Consider the following 16,514-nt stretch of genomic DNA (forward strand, 5'->3'; position numbering starts at 1 on the left):
TCTATCTATCTATCTATCTATCTATCTATCTATCTATCTATCTATCTATCTATCTGCTGCTTTAGCTGGATAGAACTTTAAGGAACATACATTCTCTAAACCCACAGAAAGAATATTGTAAAATAAGAAGAGAAATACAGCACAACAGGATTTCTACATATCACACTCCCTGCAGGCTATCCAATTTAAAAATAACAACAACAAAAAACCCAACCCACCCACAAACCCACCATTCCCCAAAGAACATTTTGCAGATTTTTTAAAGGTCTACGGAGATAGGGGAGACTCCCATTTTTCTGTGATCTGTGTCAAAAATGATTTAAACCTCTAGGGTCAATCTTTGAGAAAGTTTGTTCTCTCCAGCACACAGGATTTTATTCTTACTTTACGTTTTTTTGTAACATGGCAGCCTGGAGATTACAGCTGTAATCTAATACATGGAATTAGAATTTAGTTTCTTACAATCCCCCCTCTCTCCCACCTGCCACCCCCTTTGTCCTCCAACCGCTACCAACTAACTTGGTTTCAGGTGGCCGAAAGGAACCGGTTGGCGACTCTCGAATGTGCCTGGAATTTTGTATCCTGGGAATTGTCCAAGGTGCTAAAATAGACTTGGGCCAAGAGATCAGATTGCAGGACCAAAATAGAACACAGGCCGCAGTGGTGACAGCCTGTCTCCGCCACCTTGGAAATCTGAACTGAGAAGTGCGACAGCCAGACAAACCCAGTTTGTGTCTGGCTCTGTATAGAAACACGAACGAGCAAGCCATGCTAGAAGAGGCACGCTACATGCCTTGTCGCCAGATGCTTCCCGATCCATCCAAACTTGCAGAATGAGTTTTGGACCCCAAGCCAAAAAAGAAAAAGAAAGGATGGTTAAAATCTCACTCTTGGATTTTTCCGTCAGGGGAATGTCTTGGATGGACTACTGCAGCGAGCTTTCTCTGGGGCTGTCCTTGGAGACGGTTTGGAAATGTCAACCAGAAAACTGTAGTTGGGCCCCTGAGTAAATCTTCAGCATGCTGTAAAATCTCCAGGTTCAATTCCCAGTTTCTCCACTTTTTTTTTTTTTACTATCAATTAATCCTTACAACCATTCACTTAATGGCAGTTCAAAGTTCCAGCAGCCCTGGAAAAAAAAAGGGACTTGGAACAGTCACTAAACGGACCAGTTGTTAAGTCAAGGATTACCTGTTTATGGTTAGTGTGGGTGTGAGCAGAGAAAATCTTAAGCCTAAAGCCATCGTAAAATAAAAACCACCTCAAACGCTATAGAAGAACTATAGAAGAAGCTATAGGCATCCCACAACACTTAAAGATCCAAACTCAAGACCGGTTTTGAGTGCAGAGGTTCATCCTGGAATTGTGTTTCTCTTACAGTCCAGATTATCTCTTGAAATCTGGGCTGGGAACATTTGGTGCGCAGGATAAAAAAAATCAACAGGCAAGTCCATAGGGGAAAAAAAAACCCTCCTTCTCAGGTGTTTTCATCCAAAACAGTTCACCTGCGTAACTGAAATAGCCGTTTTCCCTGGGTATAGGGAAAGCCCAGGGCACCACAAAGCCAATCCAGCCAAGCCTGGAATTTTGTATACTGGGAATTGTCCAAGGAATTGGACAGAATTGCTACTGTGGGTTTTCACTCAAAATGGAATAAAAGGAAAACAAAACGCTTTCCTTCCTTCCTTCCTTCCTTCCTTCCTTCCTTCCTTCCTTCCTTCCTTCCTTCCTCCCCATTCCTTTTTCTTTTCCTTCCTTCTTCTTTTCCTTCCTTCCTTCCCCCTTCTGCTTTTCTTCCCTCCCTTCTTTTCCTTCCTTCCTCCCCATTCCTTTTTTTCTTCCTTCCTTCTTCTTTTCCTTCCTTCCTTCCCCCTTCTGCTTTTTCTCCCTCCCTTCTTTTCCTTCCTTCCTTCCTCCTTCCCTCCCCCTTCCTTCCTTTTTCCTTCCTTCTTCCCGCCTTCCCCCTTCCTTCCTTCCTTCCTTTTGCTTTTCATCCCTCCCTCCCTTCTTTTTCTTCCTGCTTTCCTTTCTTCTGCTTTTCCTTTTCTTCCTTCCTTCCCCCATCTCTTTCTCTCTCTCCCTTCCTTTCTTTACAAACAAAACTGCTCCTTGACAGCAAAAAACAGCGGAGGAGATTTCCCTCCTTTCCATTCATATCTAATTTAAAAGCTGCAATGGAAAGGACTCCAAAACAGACAAAACACACAGAGGGGGGAAATATAATAACTGGCTGCAAAAAAAAACCCTCTTTTCCCTTCTGCAGCCCTTCATCAGCTTGCTGGCAGCTCAGAAAAGAATCCCCCCAGCCAGCTCCTCTCCAGCACCCTCCACCCGCATCCTGGACTCCAGAACCCATTATCCCAGCCCCGTCAGCCTGGGAGGATGGGATCTGCAGCCCCCTGTGCCCAAGAGGCACCGAGGGGTGTAGGAAGTTGCAAGAGGGGCTAGGGGAGAGTGTCATTTGCGTCCTTTTTAATCATCTCTTTCTCCCCCAGAAGAAGGAGTGGGGAAGCGAGCAGGCTAAAAGCAACCAAACCTTCGTGTTGATTGACCGCCCACCTTCTACTTCTGCCCATTGGATGCCCAGGCCTTTCTCAGGTGCCAGAGTGGCTAATTTAGCTGTCAATGATTCCCCACTCCTCCTCTTCTCCCTCCTCCCCCTCCTCCTCTTTTTCCAAGCTTGGTGGGCTTGGAAAGCCCATGTTTATGGCTACCGGGCGGGTTTCCCCCTCCAGCGGCGGGGAGGGGGGGGGTGGGCGTCTATATTTAGAGTTTTGGTCAGCTTCTCAACCTCATGACTTTTGAGGAGGGGGATGCCAAGGCTATCCCGGGCTTAAGCAGGGGAGAAGCAAGGGAAGAGGGGAGGGGGCTTGCTCTGCTCTCCCCCTTAGAGACAACGTGCCACCATGCCAGCCGTTTCCAACCGAGCCAGGGCCCGGGAGAGGAACAATGTCTTGTACCGGACCGAATTCCTCTCCCTCAACCAGCCCTTGAAAAGTACCCAGGAGCCTCGGAGCCTTCTCCGGAGGGCGAACAGCCAAGGGGGCCCTGCCCCATCCCAGAGCGAGGGCTCCAAGGAGCAGCGCCCGTCTCAGCAGCTGCCGGAAGAAGACTGCATGCAGCTGAACCCCACTTTCAAAGGCATCGCCTACAATTCCTTGCTGGCCATAGACATCTCCCTCTCCAAGCGGCTGGGGGTCTGTGCCAGCAACTCGGCAGCCTGGGGCAATGCCCGCTCCATGGTCAACCTCATTGGCATCACCGGGCACGGTATTCCTTGGATCGCAGGCACCCTCATCTGTTTGGTCAAAAGCAGCACCTTGGCTGGCCAGGAGGTTCTCCTCAACCTCCTCTTGGGTGAGTTCAAAGTTCTCTTTCCTGGGCCTTCCCTCCTTTTTTTCCTTCAAACACCCCGGATTCTGTAATTCTCCCTGTTTTCCTATTTATTCTACTCAATTAATCCTATAGGAAGAAACTCCACAATTCTCCCTGTTTTCCTATTTATTCTACTCAATTAATCCCATATAAGTGAAATTCCATAATTCTTGTTGTTTTGCTGTTCTATTCCATTAATCCTATTGGATGGAATCCCACAATTCTCACTGTTTTTCCATTTATCCAACTCAATCCTACTACAGGACGAAATTCCACCATCTTGTTGTTTTTTCCTATTTAACTGAACATAATTAACGCTATGAAATGAGATTCGATCATCTTGTTTTCCTGTTTCTCCTACACAATCAATCCTATACAAAAGTCTCATTGTCCTCCCTGCTTTCCTGTTTTCTTACTCCTTTATTTTCCTCATCTTAACCCCAGGCTGCATTGTTATTTTAAAACTCAGTCTTTCCTCTGTGAAATGGGTGTACTAATCAAAGCTGGAAGTACTCCAGCAGCAGAGATCCCTGGCAAAGCCAGAAACAAGCAAAGATTCATACTGTAGTTCAATTCTGCCAGGATCAACAGATTCTCAGGGAATACCATTTGATGTTTGTGGAAAAAATTTCGCCTTCATCTTCCCACAATCCTGTGTCTTCCAAATAAATTCATCCTAGGCCCAGCTGTCAAAACTGGAAGCAAACTTCCAAGCCAGGTGGGAAAGCACTGGTTTAAATAAGAGTTCACGGCCCCAACATGCTGAAAATTCATTTTATTTAAGGAAAAGTTGGCACTTGATTGGGATATGTCTGTAGAACTTCCCTTTTCAGGGACACTATATCAGGAAATTAATTTCTCAAAGAAAATTATCTCCAAACCAAAAAAAAAAAAAAAAGGAGAAAGTTCACTTGTCTGGAGATAAATTTCTCAGAACGTCAATTCTTCCAGGTAAGACAAATCAGGCCTGAGAATTGAGATTTTCTCCAGACTATTCCAGAAGGGAAGATTTTAAAACATACCTCTATGATTCAATCAACCTGATGAGGCCCTTGGAGAAATTATTATTATTATTATTTTATTTATTTATTTATTTGATTTGTATCCGCCTTTATTGTTTTTACAAATAATTCCAGCAGCCTGATATAGCCTTCCTCCTCATATTTTCTCCCACAACAACAACCCCTGTGAGGTAGGTTGGCCCGAGAGAAAGCATCATCTGACTTTCATGCCTAAAATGGGACCAGAACTCACCGTTTCCTGGTGATTGGCCCAAAGTCACCCAGCCGCCTTTCATGATAAATGCAGGACTATAACTCCCAGTCTCCCGGTGATTGTCATCCACTGGTTTTTGTGCCTAAGACAGACTAGAACTCCCCATCTCCTGGTTTCTAGACTTGGTGCCTTAACCCCTTGATCAAACTGCCTCTCTATTATCTTCCAAGTCTCCATATTTTCTCCTTTAAGACCCTGAGGATGAAGAAATGGATAATATTTTGGTGGGGGGAAAGGTTTTGAAAACACCCAGGGGAGAGAGAGCACTCTGTTCTTGTGAGTTGCCTCTCTAATCTAAACCGACAACAGGGTCAGAAAGATGGGGAAGAGGGAAAGAAAGGCAGTGCATATTCAAGATGTTTCTTGAAGACAATCCAAGGCCTCCAAGGATGTGGAGAGAGCTTTTTGTTGCAAGATTGGAGGCCAGGTTGCTCAAAAAATAAATATTCTTCCATAGCTCGTCGACCTCGCCTATGAATATTTCAGGATCATGCAGCCTGCTCTGCAACAAATCAGATCTCTCTTTCTCTCTCTCTTTGAGCAACGTGTAAGTAGGCCTTTGACTCACCCTTCCTATCTTAAAAAAAGATAAGAGAAAAATTCATGAAGGTTAGAGATTGCAACAATTTTTGCATGGGGCAACTCAACCGTTTCTAGCTAAACACAATGTTTAAGTTGACAATTTCCCCCTATCAGATGTGTGATGCGGTGCACATCTCACTTTAAAATGAACGGAACGTTTCCTGTTTTGCAAAGAATTCTGCTTTGGTTCCATTTGTATTTTTAACAGCCTTTTGAGAAAAAAAAAACACAGGCTGTTTTTATATAATAACTGTCACAAAATTATCTATGCAGAAGGATGGAACGATTTGGCAATCCTTACAATGGAAGAGGACCAAACTTGCTGAAACTGCTAAATGGACTGGTCTGATGACAGAAGCAGCATGTCTACATTTATCAGTAACTGGGAAGTCCTTTATACCTTTTGGGCAAAGAAAAAAGAAAAACAAATGAACTTGTGATTTATGATTTAGATGACTGAGAGTTCAGGTGCAACCTGAGAGAAGAAGTTAAAATAGCCTTCTACTTATAATTGCTCAGAAGAAAATGAGAAGACACTTCATTCTATCTTTTTTTTTAATGCCTTCTCTTTTCTACTTTTCTTATCCTTTTTTTGTAGTTTTAGCTTCTTTTTTTGACGTCTTCCTTTCTATTTCTTCTTTTTCGTTGCACTTTGGTTCGTACTAGTTCTTACTATTGTTGAAACCTTCAGAATGATAGAAAGGGATTCTGTGGATACAGGCAAGATTGATAGACATAAATTGGTAGAAGTAAGAAGGTAGATGATAGGCAGATAAATGATGGATGGATGGATGGATGATAGGTGGGTGGTTAGAAAGAAAGAAAAAGACAGATACTGACAGATAGATGGATGGATGGATGGATGGATGGGTGGATGGATGGATAGATGGATAGATGGAGATTAGAGAAAGTGATCAGAGGGATGGATGAATGGATAGAGATTAGAGAAAAAATATATATTAGGAAAAAAATAGATGAATGCATATTAGAGAGAGAGAGGGAGATTACAGAGAGAGAGATGGATGGATGGATGGTAGAGATTCGATAGGGATTATAGATAGCTCACTTGTTAAAACATCCATCTGAAGACATACATGCACAAACACCTGAAGGTTGCCAAATAAATACTAAATAAAGAAGCAAACAAACAACTTTGTGAATTTCCCAAGAGTTCTGTTTGGGCTACCTCCTTCTTCGAGGGCTATGATGTCTCAAATGTGATGCAAAGGGAACTGCGGAGGCTATTCTGGGCTCCCAGTAATTTCCAAATTGGATCTGAGCTGAGAAGGCTCTGCAGGAAACCAACTTATTTGCAACATGATCTTTTGTTGGCACATGTTTGTCTGGATGAATGTTCCTGAAATCTGGGCAGAAGCCACACTAAAGTATCTAGTTCAGAAATACAAACTGTGTTGTTATTTTCCCCCCAAGGACATGGCATTTTAGAAGAAGGGAGAATCCCTGGCTAGATTGTGGCGTAACTCACAACTCCACTTTGGACGAGAGAGATTGATGCTTTCTCTTTGAATTACCCAGAATAATATTTTCTGCAGAATGTATTCATAAATCAGCTTTCTTCTTCTATTGCTTTGCCTCCCTGACTTTTTGTGGCAGTATGGTCTTTTTTTAAAGGCACTGGATTAGAAACTAGGAAATGATGAGTTCTAGTCCTGATTTAGGCATGAAAGCCAGCTGGGTGACTTTGGGCCAAACACTAGGAGACTGTGAGTTCTAGCCATGTCTTAGATGTGAACACTGGCTGGGTGACTTGGAGCAAATTCCCTCGTTGCATTAGGACAAACAAATGTTTTATTTATTTAATTAAGAAATTTATATTTATAAAATTGTATATAATTATTAACGTGCTCATGCCCCTTTTCTCTCTCTCTCTCCTTCCTTCCTTCCTTCCTTCCTTCCTTCCTTCCTTCCTTCCTTCCTTCCTTCCTTCCTTCCTTCCTTCCTCCCACTTCTTTCTTTCTTTCTTTCTTTCTTTCTTTCTTTCTTTCTTTCTTTCTTTCTTTCTTTCTTTCTTTCTTTCTTTCTTTCTTTCTTTCTTCTTTCTTCTTTCTTTCTTTCTCTTCCATCCTCTAGCTCTGCTTCTGGACATCATAATTGTAGCCGGGTTACAGAAAATGGCAAAGCGGAAAGGTCCTTATGATGTTAGCCCGGGCATTTTGGACTATCTGACGATGGATATCTACGCCTTCCCTGCTGGTCACGCCAGCCGAGCTGCTATGGTGTCCAAGTTCTTCCTCAACCACCTGGTTCTAGCAGTCCCCCTCCGCATTCTTCTTATCCTTTGGGCTTTCTTAGTGGGACTCTCCCGAATTATGGTGGGACGCCACCATGTCACCGACGTCCTATCCGGGTTTGTCTTTGGTTACATCCAGTTCCGATTGGTGGAGAGTCTCTGGATGTCCTCCAACACGTGCCAGATGTTGATTTCTATGTGGTGAAGAGGAGAGATGTCCTCATCAGCTTCCTTTCATTTTCTGTTTGAAGACCCGGACAAGGCAAGAGATATCTCCGAAAAGGAGATGTTTTACAAGAGAACCACGAAGTTTGTTCTTCTAGAAGTTCTTCAAACTTCTTCTTAGAAGTTTATTCTTCTAAGTGAGGGATCTGAACCTCATGAAGCTGAAGAGACCATCCCATCTCATGTAGTAACCTCATCTGGGAATCATTGAGATTGATTTTTGATTGATTGATTGATATGGGTTTTTTTTCTCCGTGATTCCAACCAGAAAGCAAATCCAAGGATCAAGGATAACATTGCTTTCTCTTGCTATCTGGCTGTTGAGACAATAGCTCTTGCTTTTTAATCTGGAGACAGTTGTAGAATTCAATGGCAGTTGAGAAATACAGGATGAGCTTCCTTGCTCAAGTTGAGGTGTCCCCCAGTTGTGTTGCGACTCTTGTTCTTGGACATCCCAGCTTCTCTGCCTTCTTTCCCAACCTTGGACACCACCCATATGTATGAACATCAGTTTCCAGAATTCCCTAGTCAGAATGAGAGAATTGTGGGAGAGAAATGGCATCTTCAACAAGGGTGGACTTCAGCACCCAGAGTTCCCCACCAGTGATCTGGTCAACACTGAGAATTCTGGGAGCTCAAGGCCCCCCCTTCCAGAAAGGTGGATCTCAGCTTCCGGGAGGCGAATTCTAGAAGTTGAAATTAATGCATTTGGACAATGTACCACGGGGGGAAACCTACACCATGCCTTATAAATTATTGATAATGACACAAGAGCGTTCTGTACCTCTTAGATATTTTCCCTTGTTTTATTGCCAATTTCTTAGTCAAGAAAAATTCAGGAACCGTGAAGAGAGCCCGGATAAGGTGGTAGACTAAGGTGGAAATCGTAATCCAGTTCAAAGCATCATTAGTTGTCAAGTTTACAAGTCAGTAGCCAAGCTCACACACAATGGACCCCCATCACAAGGTAAACCTTGATTTGCAAAATAAAGTGGCTGGATTCACCCATTGGGCAGAAGTCAAACCCACTTAATTTATGATTTACAGCAATGTTTCCCAATCTTGGGAATTTCAAGGTGAACGTCAACCCCTAGAATTCTCAACAATGGCAAGGCTGACTGTGGAACTCCGGGAGATAAAACTCATCTCCCTGGTCATTACCAAGGTTGAAGAACCTTGACTTAAGACAGAAGTCTGAGCTCAGGGTAAAAAGTTGATCTCCCATGTTGTGCTTAAATGTGGTTTGTTGCACCATTGGTTGGTAAGTCATAAACCAGAATAACAATGGTTGAAGTGGCACAATCAAAGGGGGTGAAATTGTCAACTCGATTTTACTACCAAGGGATGAGTCAAATGAATAAGCTGTGGTTTATGTGGTAATATTGGTTGAAGGAGACTTGACGTAAAATTCATTTAAGCAAACGAATGTTTTTCTATCGTTCACGTAGGGGAAAATTTCTGCAAAGAAGGCTTCTCTGACTTGCTTATTCAAACCGTAGTTTAGTGCTATGGGGGTAGCCCACTACCCCACACCTCACAGAGAAAGTGTGAGGCTAAAATTGGGGTGAACAAAACAGTGACTTGACTTTTTAAGAGAGTCAAGTAGACCAATGAAAGGACAGCTTATAAGTAAATATGGCTCCACCCCCCATTACGTAGGATGAACTAGAAGAGGAGACATCATAGGGATCTTCTAATGATCTTTGGAGTTTTTAATCACTTAATGGGGCTGGAATTTAATTTGCAACAAAGAGTCTGACAAGTTTGGTCTTGTTTGTTCCTTCTGATATTCAGTCAAAAGAGCTTGGATGGGAGAACGATGGATGTTTTGAGGGTGACCGTATAGCAACTGATCTGACCCGGCAGGGCTTTTCACAAGATTGAAGCCTCATGGAGATGCAAAAAAAAAAAAAAAACCATCAGTGGGTCTACACTTTGCCTCCAAAAGGGAAGAATTTTGCTTCCATCTCCATAGCAACTGCTGCAGATGGAAGGATAACACTCTGTTATAATTCTTTTATCCTCAGAGCTGCTGAGTTTCAAAGATCCATCTAAGAGCATCTGAATTTTCTGTGGTCGCTGGGTTTGGGAGGGGGAAATATCCTTGGCAAATTGAATGAAGGTAATGTAATTAAATCTAATTGAATTGAATCCAGCCAATTAACTGGAGGCCCCTAAGCTCTCCACATTAATGTGAACTGGTTATACTGGTCTATGATCTTAATAAAGTTTTGAGTTGCGTTGACTTGAGTTTTGATTCGATTTCATTCGATTTGAATGTTAACTGCTGAGGTACACAATTTTTTTTTTTCAGATTTTCAAAAGTAGAAGTAAGGAGAAATAAAGAGAGACCCAGTGTAGAAGTAAGGAGAAAATGGTGAAAATGATTAATGGAGCAACTTGCCTCTTATAGTTGTGAGTGCTCCGTCATTGGAGGTTTTCAAGAAAAAAAAATTGGACAACTATTTGTTCAGATGGTATAAGGCCTCCTTAAGGTTGGACTAGAAGATCTCCAAAGTCCCTTCTAGACATAGTATGATTCCATGATTCCACAAACTCTAGATAATCACCATGCACCAAACACCTCTGTTTTCTTAATGTATTTATGGATGAAGGTCCACTTGGGTGTTGTTGGTTTTTTTTTTTGCAAACTTTTGAAGTCTTGCATGCTCAGCAAAACAAGGAGGAGGCCAAAGAACACAGTGGCTGGACACCATCAAAGCTGACACCAGCCAGGCCATAGAGCAACTTGAAGAAGAAGTGCCAGATCGAAAGATATGGAGAGATCCGGCCCCAGAATTGATAAGAGTTGGACACGACTGGATGGATAATATCATCATCATATTATCATCCTGGTCAGTGAAATATAACTCCCCCAAACTCTGGGGATTTTAGTCCTTTGGCATTTGGGAAGTTTTCCCACCTGTGACCTAAGCAAGAATTTAATCCCAGTTTTGGAAAACAAGGCAAGATCAACTCAATGTCCAAGGAAGTAGCACCTTGGACAGCGGCTGACCAGTTCCAGCTGGGAATCCAGACTACAGATTCAATGTTGCTTCTGCAACAGGCTTCCGGCTGAATCCAAAATCTAATAGACGCTGTTCTTTACTTCTTACTAATGCATTCTCATTTAATGAGCTTTTGGATGGTTGGGTTTTAATACTTTAATTAGCACTTCATGCTTTTACTTCCTATCCAGCCATTAGCCCGGATAGGCAGCACACCGCTGAGTTGAAAAGCGACTATGACAACATCCCCTGCATAATTTGATTTAAAAGAACCAACATCCCATTAAAAGACTCCGTGTACATTTTCTTGATCTTTCTTTCAAAGGAACCCCGGTAAGAAAATTCAGGCAGCAGAGAAGCGATTTCAATGCTTTGAAAAAAAAGAAAAAGAAAAGAAAATGTGTTGGATGCCTTTTAACTTTAGCTGTTTGGGCTCCGAAGGAATCGTGAAACTGCCTTGGCAAAGCTCAGGCGGGCTATTATTCATCTCTAAGGTGCAGATTTGTTGAGTGCAGCACCACACCAAATAATTTGACAAGACTTTTGGAGGTCACCAAAACGGGAGAAAGAAAGACCATTCAAAGGGGACAATGGCAGTGAAAAAAGTGACTTATGACCAGTTTTCACACTTGTAGCATCCCCTTGGTCACCTGATCAAAATCCAGAGACTTGCCAACTCTAATAATAATAATAATAATAATAATAATAATAATAATAATAATAATAATAATAATACTTTATTGGTGGTCACAGACCAAAACACAAGTACAACAAAAGAAGAACATGGGAAAATTAAGCATGAACAATTGGTCACCAAAAGCTTGATTAAGGGGAATTACAGCGTTCTCCTCTGATGGTTACAGCTCATGTGACTAACTGAACAACTGTAATGATTCACTTAACAACTGCAGCAAGAAAGGCCTTAACATGGGGGCAAAGCTCACTCAACAACTGCTTAGTCTGTGGTTCAGTTGCGATCGTAAGCCGAGGACTAATGTAAGGAGGACGGATAGGATCTGAGAAGCAGCAGAACTCAGGGTGCCAGCTCCTCTTGCAGGGCTCTCAGCCTCCTTGACCAGTGTCCTTTCGGCCAGCACAGATGCCAAGCTGGCTGGAAAAAAAAATGCGTTGGGTGAAGCGCTCTGAGATGGTCATTTTCTTCAGCTGCCAATTAAGCAGAAAGCGGTTGGCAAAAGGGTAGAAGTTTTCAGCCAGCTGAGCAAGGAAAATTCTCAGCCTGAATCAGCATAAAACTGGAATTTTTATTTTGGAAGCCTCTGAGAAGTTACAGTGACGGGAAGGAGCTCGCGAAGACACAAAGAGGAATGTGGTATAGACTCTGCTACTTGCTACTTCCAATGCTGTTATTTTTATTTATCTGTTTTGTTTTGTTATTCTGACCCAACCCTGAAGGAGGCATAGGGTCAGGTTGCATCAACAGAGGGATAATTTCAAGTTCAGGTGAAGCGATAGCACCAATTTATACAGCACTGGTGAGGCCACGCTTGGAATGGTGTGTCTAGTTCCAGTCTTCATAATGCAAAAAATATATAAATAAATTCTAATTTCTTAGAAAGTGTGCAGAGAAGAGCAATAAAAATGACAGAGGCTCCGGATGATGAATTGTTAAGGGAACAAGGTTTATCTGACAAAAAGAAGGATTAGGGGTGATATGACAGCCGTCTTCCAATATTTGAGGGGTCGACCCATTCCCCAAAGGCCCCAAAGTCAAGTCAAGAAGCAATGGGTGGATGGTTATCAAAGAGAGATCCAATCTAGAATTAAGGAGGAATTTCCTGATTGTGGGAACAATTCATCAGTGGAACAGCTGGACTCCAGAAGTGGTGACTGTTCCATCACTGGAGGTTTTGAAGAAGAAACTGGATAGCCATTTGTCTAGGATGGCATAAGGTGTCCTTCTGGAGCAGGACTAGAAGACCTCCAAGGTCCCTTCCAACTCTATCATCCTATGATTCTTTCCTATAAACTCTGCATCCTAAATCCAACTCTTGGACGATTATTTCCTTGGTCATTTGGCCTTAATATTTAAAGCTCGTCGGCTTTCCAAGGACTCCATCTTGTGGAGATAGCGGATTAGACTATTAGACTATGGACTATTTTTCTTCTGCTGCTTGGGAAGGACACAGCTTTAAATGAATATGCATATTGATTTAAATAGATGATGAAAATGTGATGTACACACACTTTAATATTATTTATGGATTGTTAAAATACGGACATATGTACTATTTATATATTTAAATCGCATATTGTTAGAGTGCATTACAGACTTAACATTTAACTGTGTATTGTTAAGGGATGTATTTTGTGCACACTAATTTAAATATTTTTGAAATTCTGTATTGATAAAGTATATAGCATACATGATTTAAATATTATTCAGATTGAATATTGTTAGGATATGTGATATACACACTATTTAAATATGACTCAAATGCCATATTTCTTAAAGTATTTATTGTTTATCAAAATTATATAGCTGCCCATTTCACAAAGCAAGATCCTGTGGGCAGCGTTACAACGAATATTATTTGTACACACACACACAGCAAATAAAAAGCGCACATTTTTAAAAATTGTTTTCTGGCGCGCATCTCCCCTTGTTCTCTCTTCTACGTGTTCGCACAAAATATTAGGTATTATTTGTTCTCCTGAGTTTGATGGGTTGCCTGGGAGATATATAGATCTCTGGAGAATATGACATTCATAGTAACGGGCTGGGAGATGATGCGTAGCATAAACCAATTCCAAGCATCAAAGATGAAGGATCTGGGCTCTCTGTAGATCGCTGTTTGTGATCTATCAAAAGTGAGAGATTCTTACATTACGGAATATGTGTAACTGTAGAAAAGAAAATCCAGGATGGGATGAATCATAGTTTGTTGGCTAAAGCCCAGTTTGAATGCAGAAAGCCGAAGTCATTTGCCTTCCCTCCCTTCGACATCAAGCAATTCTGTAATCAAACATTCATTTTGCCCATTCTAGTCAGTTCCATTACGGCTGGTCAATTTCATAATCTCAGTTTCAGGAGAGGAATTCTCTCCTTCTTTTTAAGGATCTTTATTTTCCCTTCTTCTTCTTCTTTTTCCTTTCCTTTCTTTCCTTTCTCCTTTTCTCCTTTTCCTTCCTCCCTTTCATTATTTCCTTCATTCTCCCTTCCTTCCCTTCTTTCCTTTCTCATTTTCCTTCCCTCTTTTTTTCTTGGTCTTCCTTCTTTCCTTCCTTCCTTTTCCCTTCTTCACCTACCTTCGTTCTTTCCTTCCTTCCTTCCTTTCTCACTATCCTTCCCTCCCTTTCCCATTTTTTCTTTTCTTTTCCTTTCTTTCTTTCCCTCCCTTCTAATTTTTCCTTTTCTTTCTTTCTTTCCTTCTTTATTTTTCTCCCACATTCCCCCTCCTTTCCTCGCTTCCTTCTTTTTCCTTTCCTTACTTCTCTTTCTTACTTTTTCCTCCCTCCTTTCCCCTTCTTTTTCCCTTCCTTCTTTCTCATTTTCATCTCTTTTCCCCCCCCTTCCTTCCTTCCTTCCCGTTTCCGGACTTTCCTTCCTCCCTTCTCTTCTTCTCCTTCCTCCTTCCCTCCCTCCTTTTCTCCCTTCTCTTCCCCCTTCCCCTCTTCCTTCCCTCCTTGCTCTCCCCGGCGGGCCCTGCAGGCGCCGCTGTCCCCTTCCGCCAACCCGTCCGCGGCGGGCTGAGCAGCTCACTCCAGCCCGGGGACTGGTAGGCCTTGCTGAGGAGGCGGAGGCGGAGGAGGCGGAGGAAGGGAGGCGGCGGCGAGCGGCGAGAGGCGGAGGGCCAGTCGAGGAGACGCCGAGAGGCAGCAGCAGGAGAAGCCGCGCCATCCGCCGCCATCCGCCGCCCCCAGGCGCCCCGCCCGCCCGACCCCCGGCTCCCCAGGCGCACCGGGCTCCCCGCAAGCACCACAGGTGGGCATCGGGGGGCGGCCGCGGCGCTGGCGGGCGTGGGGGAGGCTCCGCCGGGGGACGGAGAGGCAGGCAGGCGGCCGGCCGTAAGATGGAGACGCAGCAGGCCCGGCCTGGCTCCCTCCCGGCGCAGTGCAAAGCCGAGCATCCTCTCCTCTGTTTTCGTCCCCCCCCGCCCCGAACCCCATTGCAAAAGAAATTTTGGGGTGCTCTGCAAAAGAGGAGGGGGGTGCATTTCAGAGAGGGGGGGGCTTAGCTTTTTTTTTTTTTTTGCAACGGGTGCAAGGACGTTGCATGGGAGGGGGCGCTCCCCCTTTCTCCCTCCCCTTTTTCCAACTCTTATTTTGAGTGCTTATTATGATGATGATGATGGATTTATTTTGCAAAAGACCCTTCCTCTTTAAATCTGGGGAGGGGGGGCTTTGGAGGTCGTCCTGGACTGGCAAGGCCTGTCCGACCCCAGACCACTCCCTCTTATTTATTTATTTGTATTGTGTATTTATTGAAACCATGGCTAGAGCCGCCCCTCTTGCAGAACAACTCCGAACCCGAAAACAAAAACAGGTTTAATCCTGGCTTAATGGCTTCTTATTTCTCTCTCCTCCCCCTCCCCACTTCCCCCCCCCCGCCTTTTTCTCCCCCTCCCCTTGTTTTCTTCCTGGATCTGAACCGAACTGGCCTCTTGAGCTTCCCCGGGGTGCCTCTGAGTGTGTGTGTGTGTGCGTGTGGTTGTGTTGCCGTTGCCATTTTGTGCTGCTGTTGCTTCCTCCAACCAGGGTTAGCTTTTCCATTGTTTTGGTTGCGGGTGTCTCGCCTAGCCAGCCAGGCCTGGGCGATGCTGACCCTTCCATCCCTCCCCACATCATCCATGCCCACCCAGGGCTGGGGGTTCCCGAAGGCTACCAAAACTAGCCCACTGGGCTACCAGGGTTGGACAATCAGGCAACGCAACCTGATTTTCCTGCTTTGCAATTTTGCCAAAAAAGCATCCTCAAAATCCGACAGGCATCTCTCTCTCTCTCTCTCTCTCTCTCTCTCTCTCTCCATTTTTCACTACGACACACCTGGCGTTTCTGAGCAAGCAATGGCTTCCATCTCCTTTTTTTTTTTTTTTTTCATGCGCTAGAGGAAAAAAAAATGTTTTTTTTCCTCCCCCCAAAAAGATGATGCTTATTATTTGGAGCCCTGCCAACATTTGCATTTTTTGGTGGGGTTTTAGATTGCATTCTTTTTTTTGTGAGGGGGGTGTTGATGATGGGAAAGGGGGCGGACATATGCCGCAAGTGTGTTGGTGTTGTGGGTGATAAACATGGAAGCATGTCTCGGTGGCGCACCTCTCTGGGATCCGGTTGGGTGGCTTTGTTTGTTGCCTGCTTTAAACACACACACACAAAAAGCACCTCCTTTTACCTGGGTTTTGGATGCTGTGGGGAGGGGGGGTCAGGAGATATACCCGGCCTTAGATCCTCTCCCCGCCCCCCCCCTTTCCCCGCCTTCTACGGGGTTCTTGGATCTAGTACATTAAAAAACCAGGCCCAGCTTGACCCGCAGAGAGTTGTGTGGCAAATACAGACCCTTTTTTGTTGCTTTTGTTGTTGTTTATTTGACATCTCTCCTGAAAGAAGAAACACAAAACTTTAAGCATTGTAGCAACATAGATTTATGTTTATATTTGCTAAGTGAGGACTCTCCCCGGATTAATCTCCCTGTTGCAACTTGTTTGATTGTTTGTGGTTCCCCGAAGTTTACGTTTTTCATATTTGTAGCAATCTCTTCAGAGGCTAAAAAGTCTGGTGGGAGAACGTGTGGTGTGTGCATGCAGTTTTGCACCATGTTTTTAAATTGGCCTTTCTACAAA

The 16,514-nt window shown here is 43.6% G+C and overlaps 2 protein-coding genes across 9 annotated transcripts in view; both read left to right on the top strand.

Annotated features, from left to right (window-relative positions):
• The first annotated feature begins 2,669 nt into the window (after positions 1-2,669).
• PLPP7 (phospholipid phosphatase 7 (inactive)) lies at positions 2,670-9,953 on the top strand. The gene is made up of 2 exons (XM_026712555.2): positions 2,670-3,357; positions 7,324-9,953. Exons 1-2 carry the CDS (start codon positions 2,907-2,909, stop codon positions 7,686-7,688), a joined length of 816 nt encoding a protein of 271 aa, XP_026568340.1. The 5' UTR covers positions 2,670-2,906; the 3' UTR covers positions 7,689-9,953.
• A 4,535-nt stretch (positions 9,954-14,488) lies between these two features.
• Positions 14,489-16,514, top strand: part of PRRC2B (proline rich coiled-coil 2B) — a 35,927-nt gene continuing 33,901 nt past the window's right edge. For all 8 annotated transcript variants that reach the window (XR_015739777.1, XM_087914747.1, XM_087914741.1 and 5 more), the window contains exon 1: positions 14,489-14,659. The gene's annotated coding sequence lies outside the window, so the exon portion shown is untranslated. The remainder of the gene's footprint in view (positions 14,660-16,514) is intronic.

This window comes from Pseudonaja textilis, chromosome 17 (assembly GCF_049901715.1).
Source record: "Pseudonaja textilis isolate UNSWEBS1 chromosome 17, rPseTex1.2, whole genome shotgun sequence".
NCBI classification, from domain to species: Eukaryota; Metazoa; Chordata; class Lepidosauria; order Squamata; family Elapidae; genus Pseudonaja; species Pseudonaja textilis.

Bases quoted from the DNA above. Each gene is read 5' to 3' on its own strand.
- PLPP7 (XM_026712555.2), top strand. From the start codon at position 2,907: ATGCCAGCCGTTTCCAACCGAGCCAGGGCCCGGGAGAGGAACAATGTC. The intron at 3,358-7,323 runs GTGAGTTCAAAG...TCCATCCTCTAG, and splicing joins TCTCCTCAACCTCCTCTTGG to CTCTGCTTCTGGACATCATA.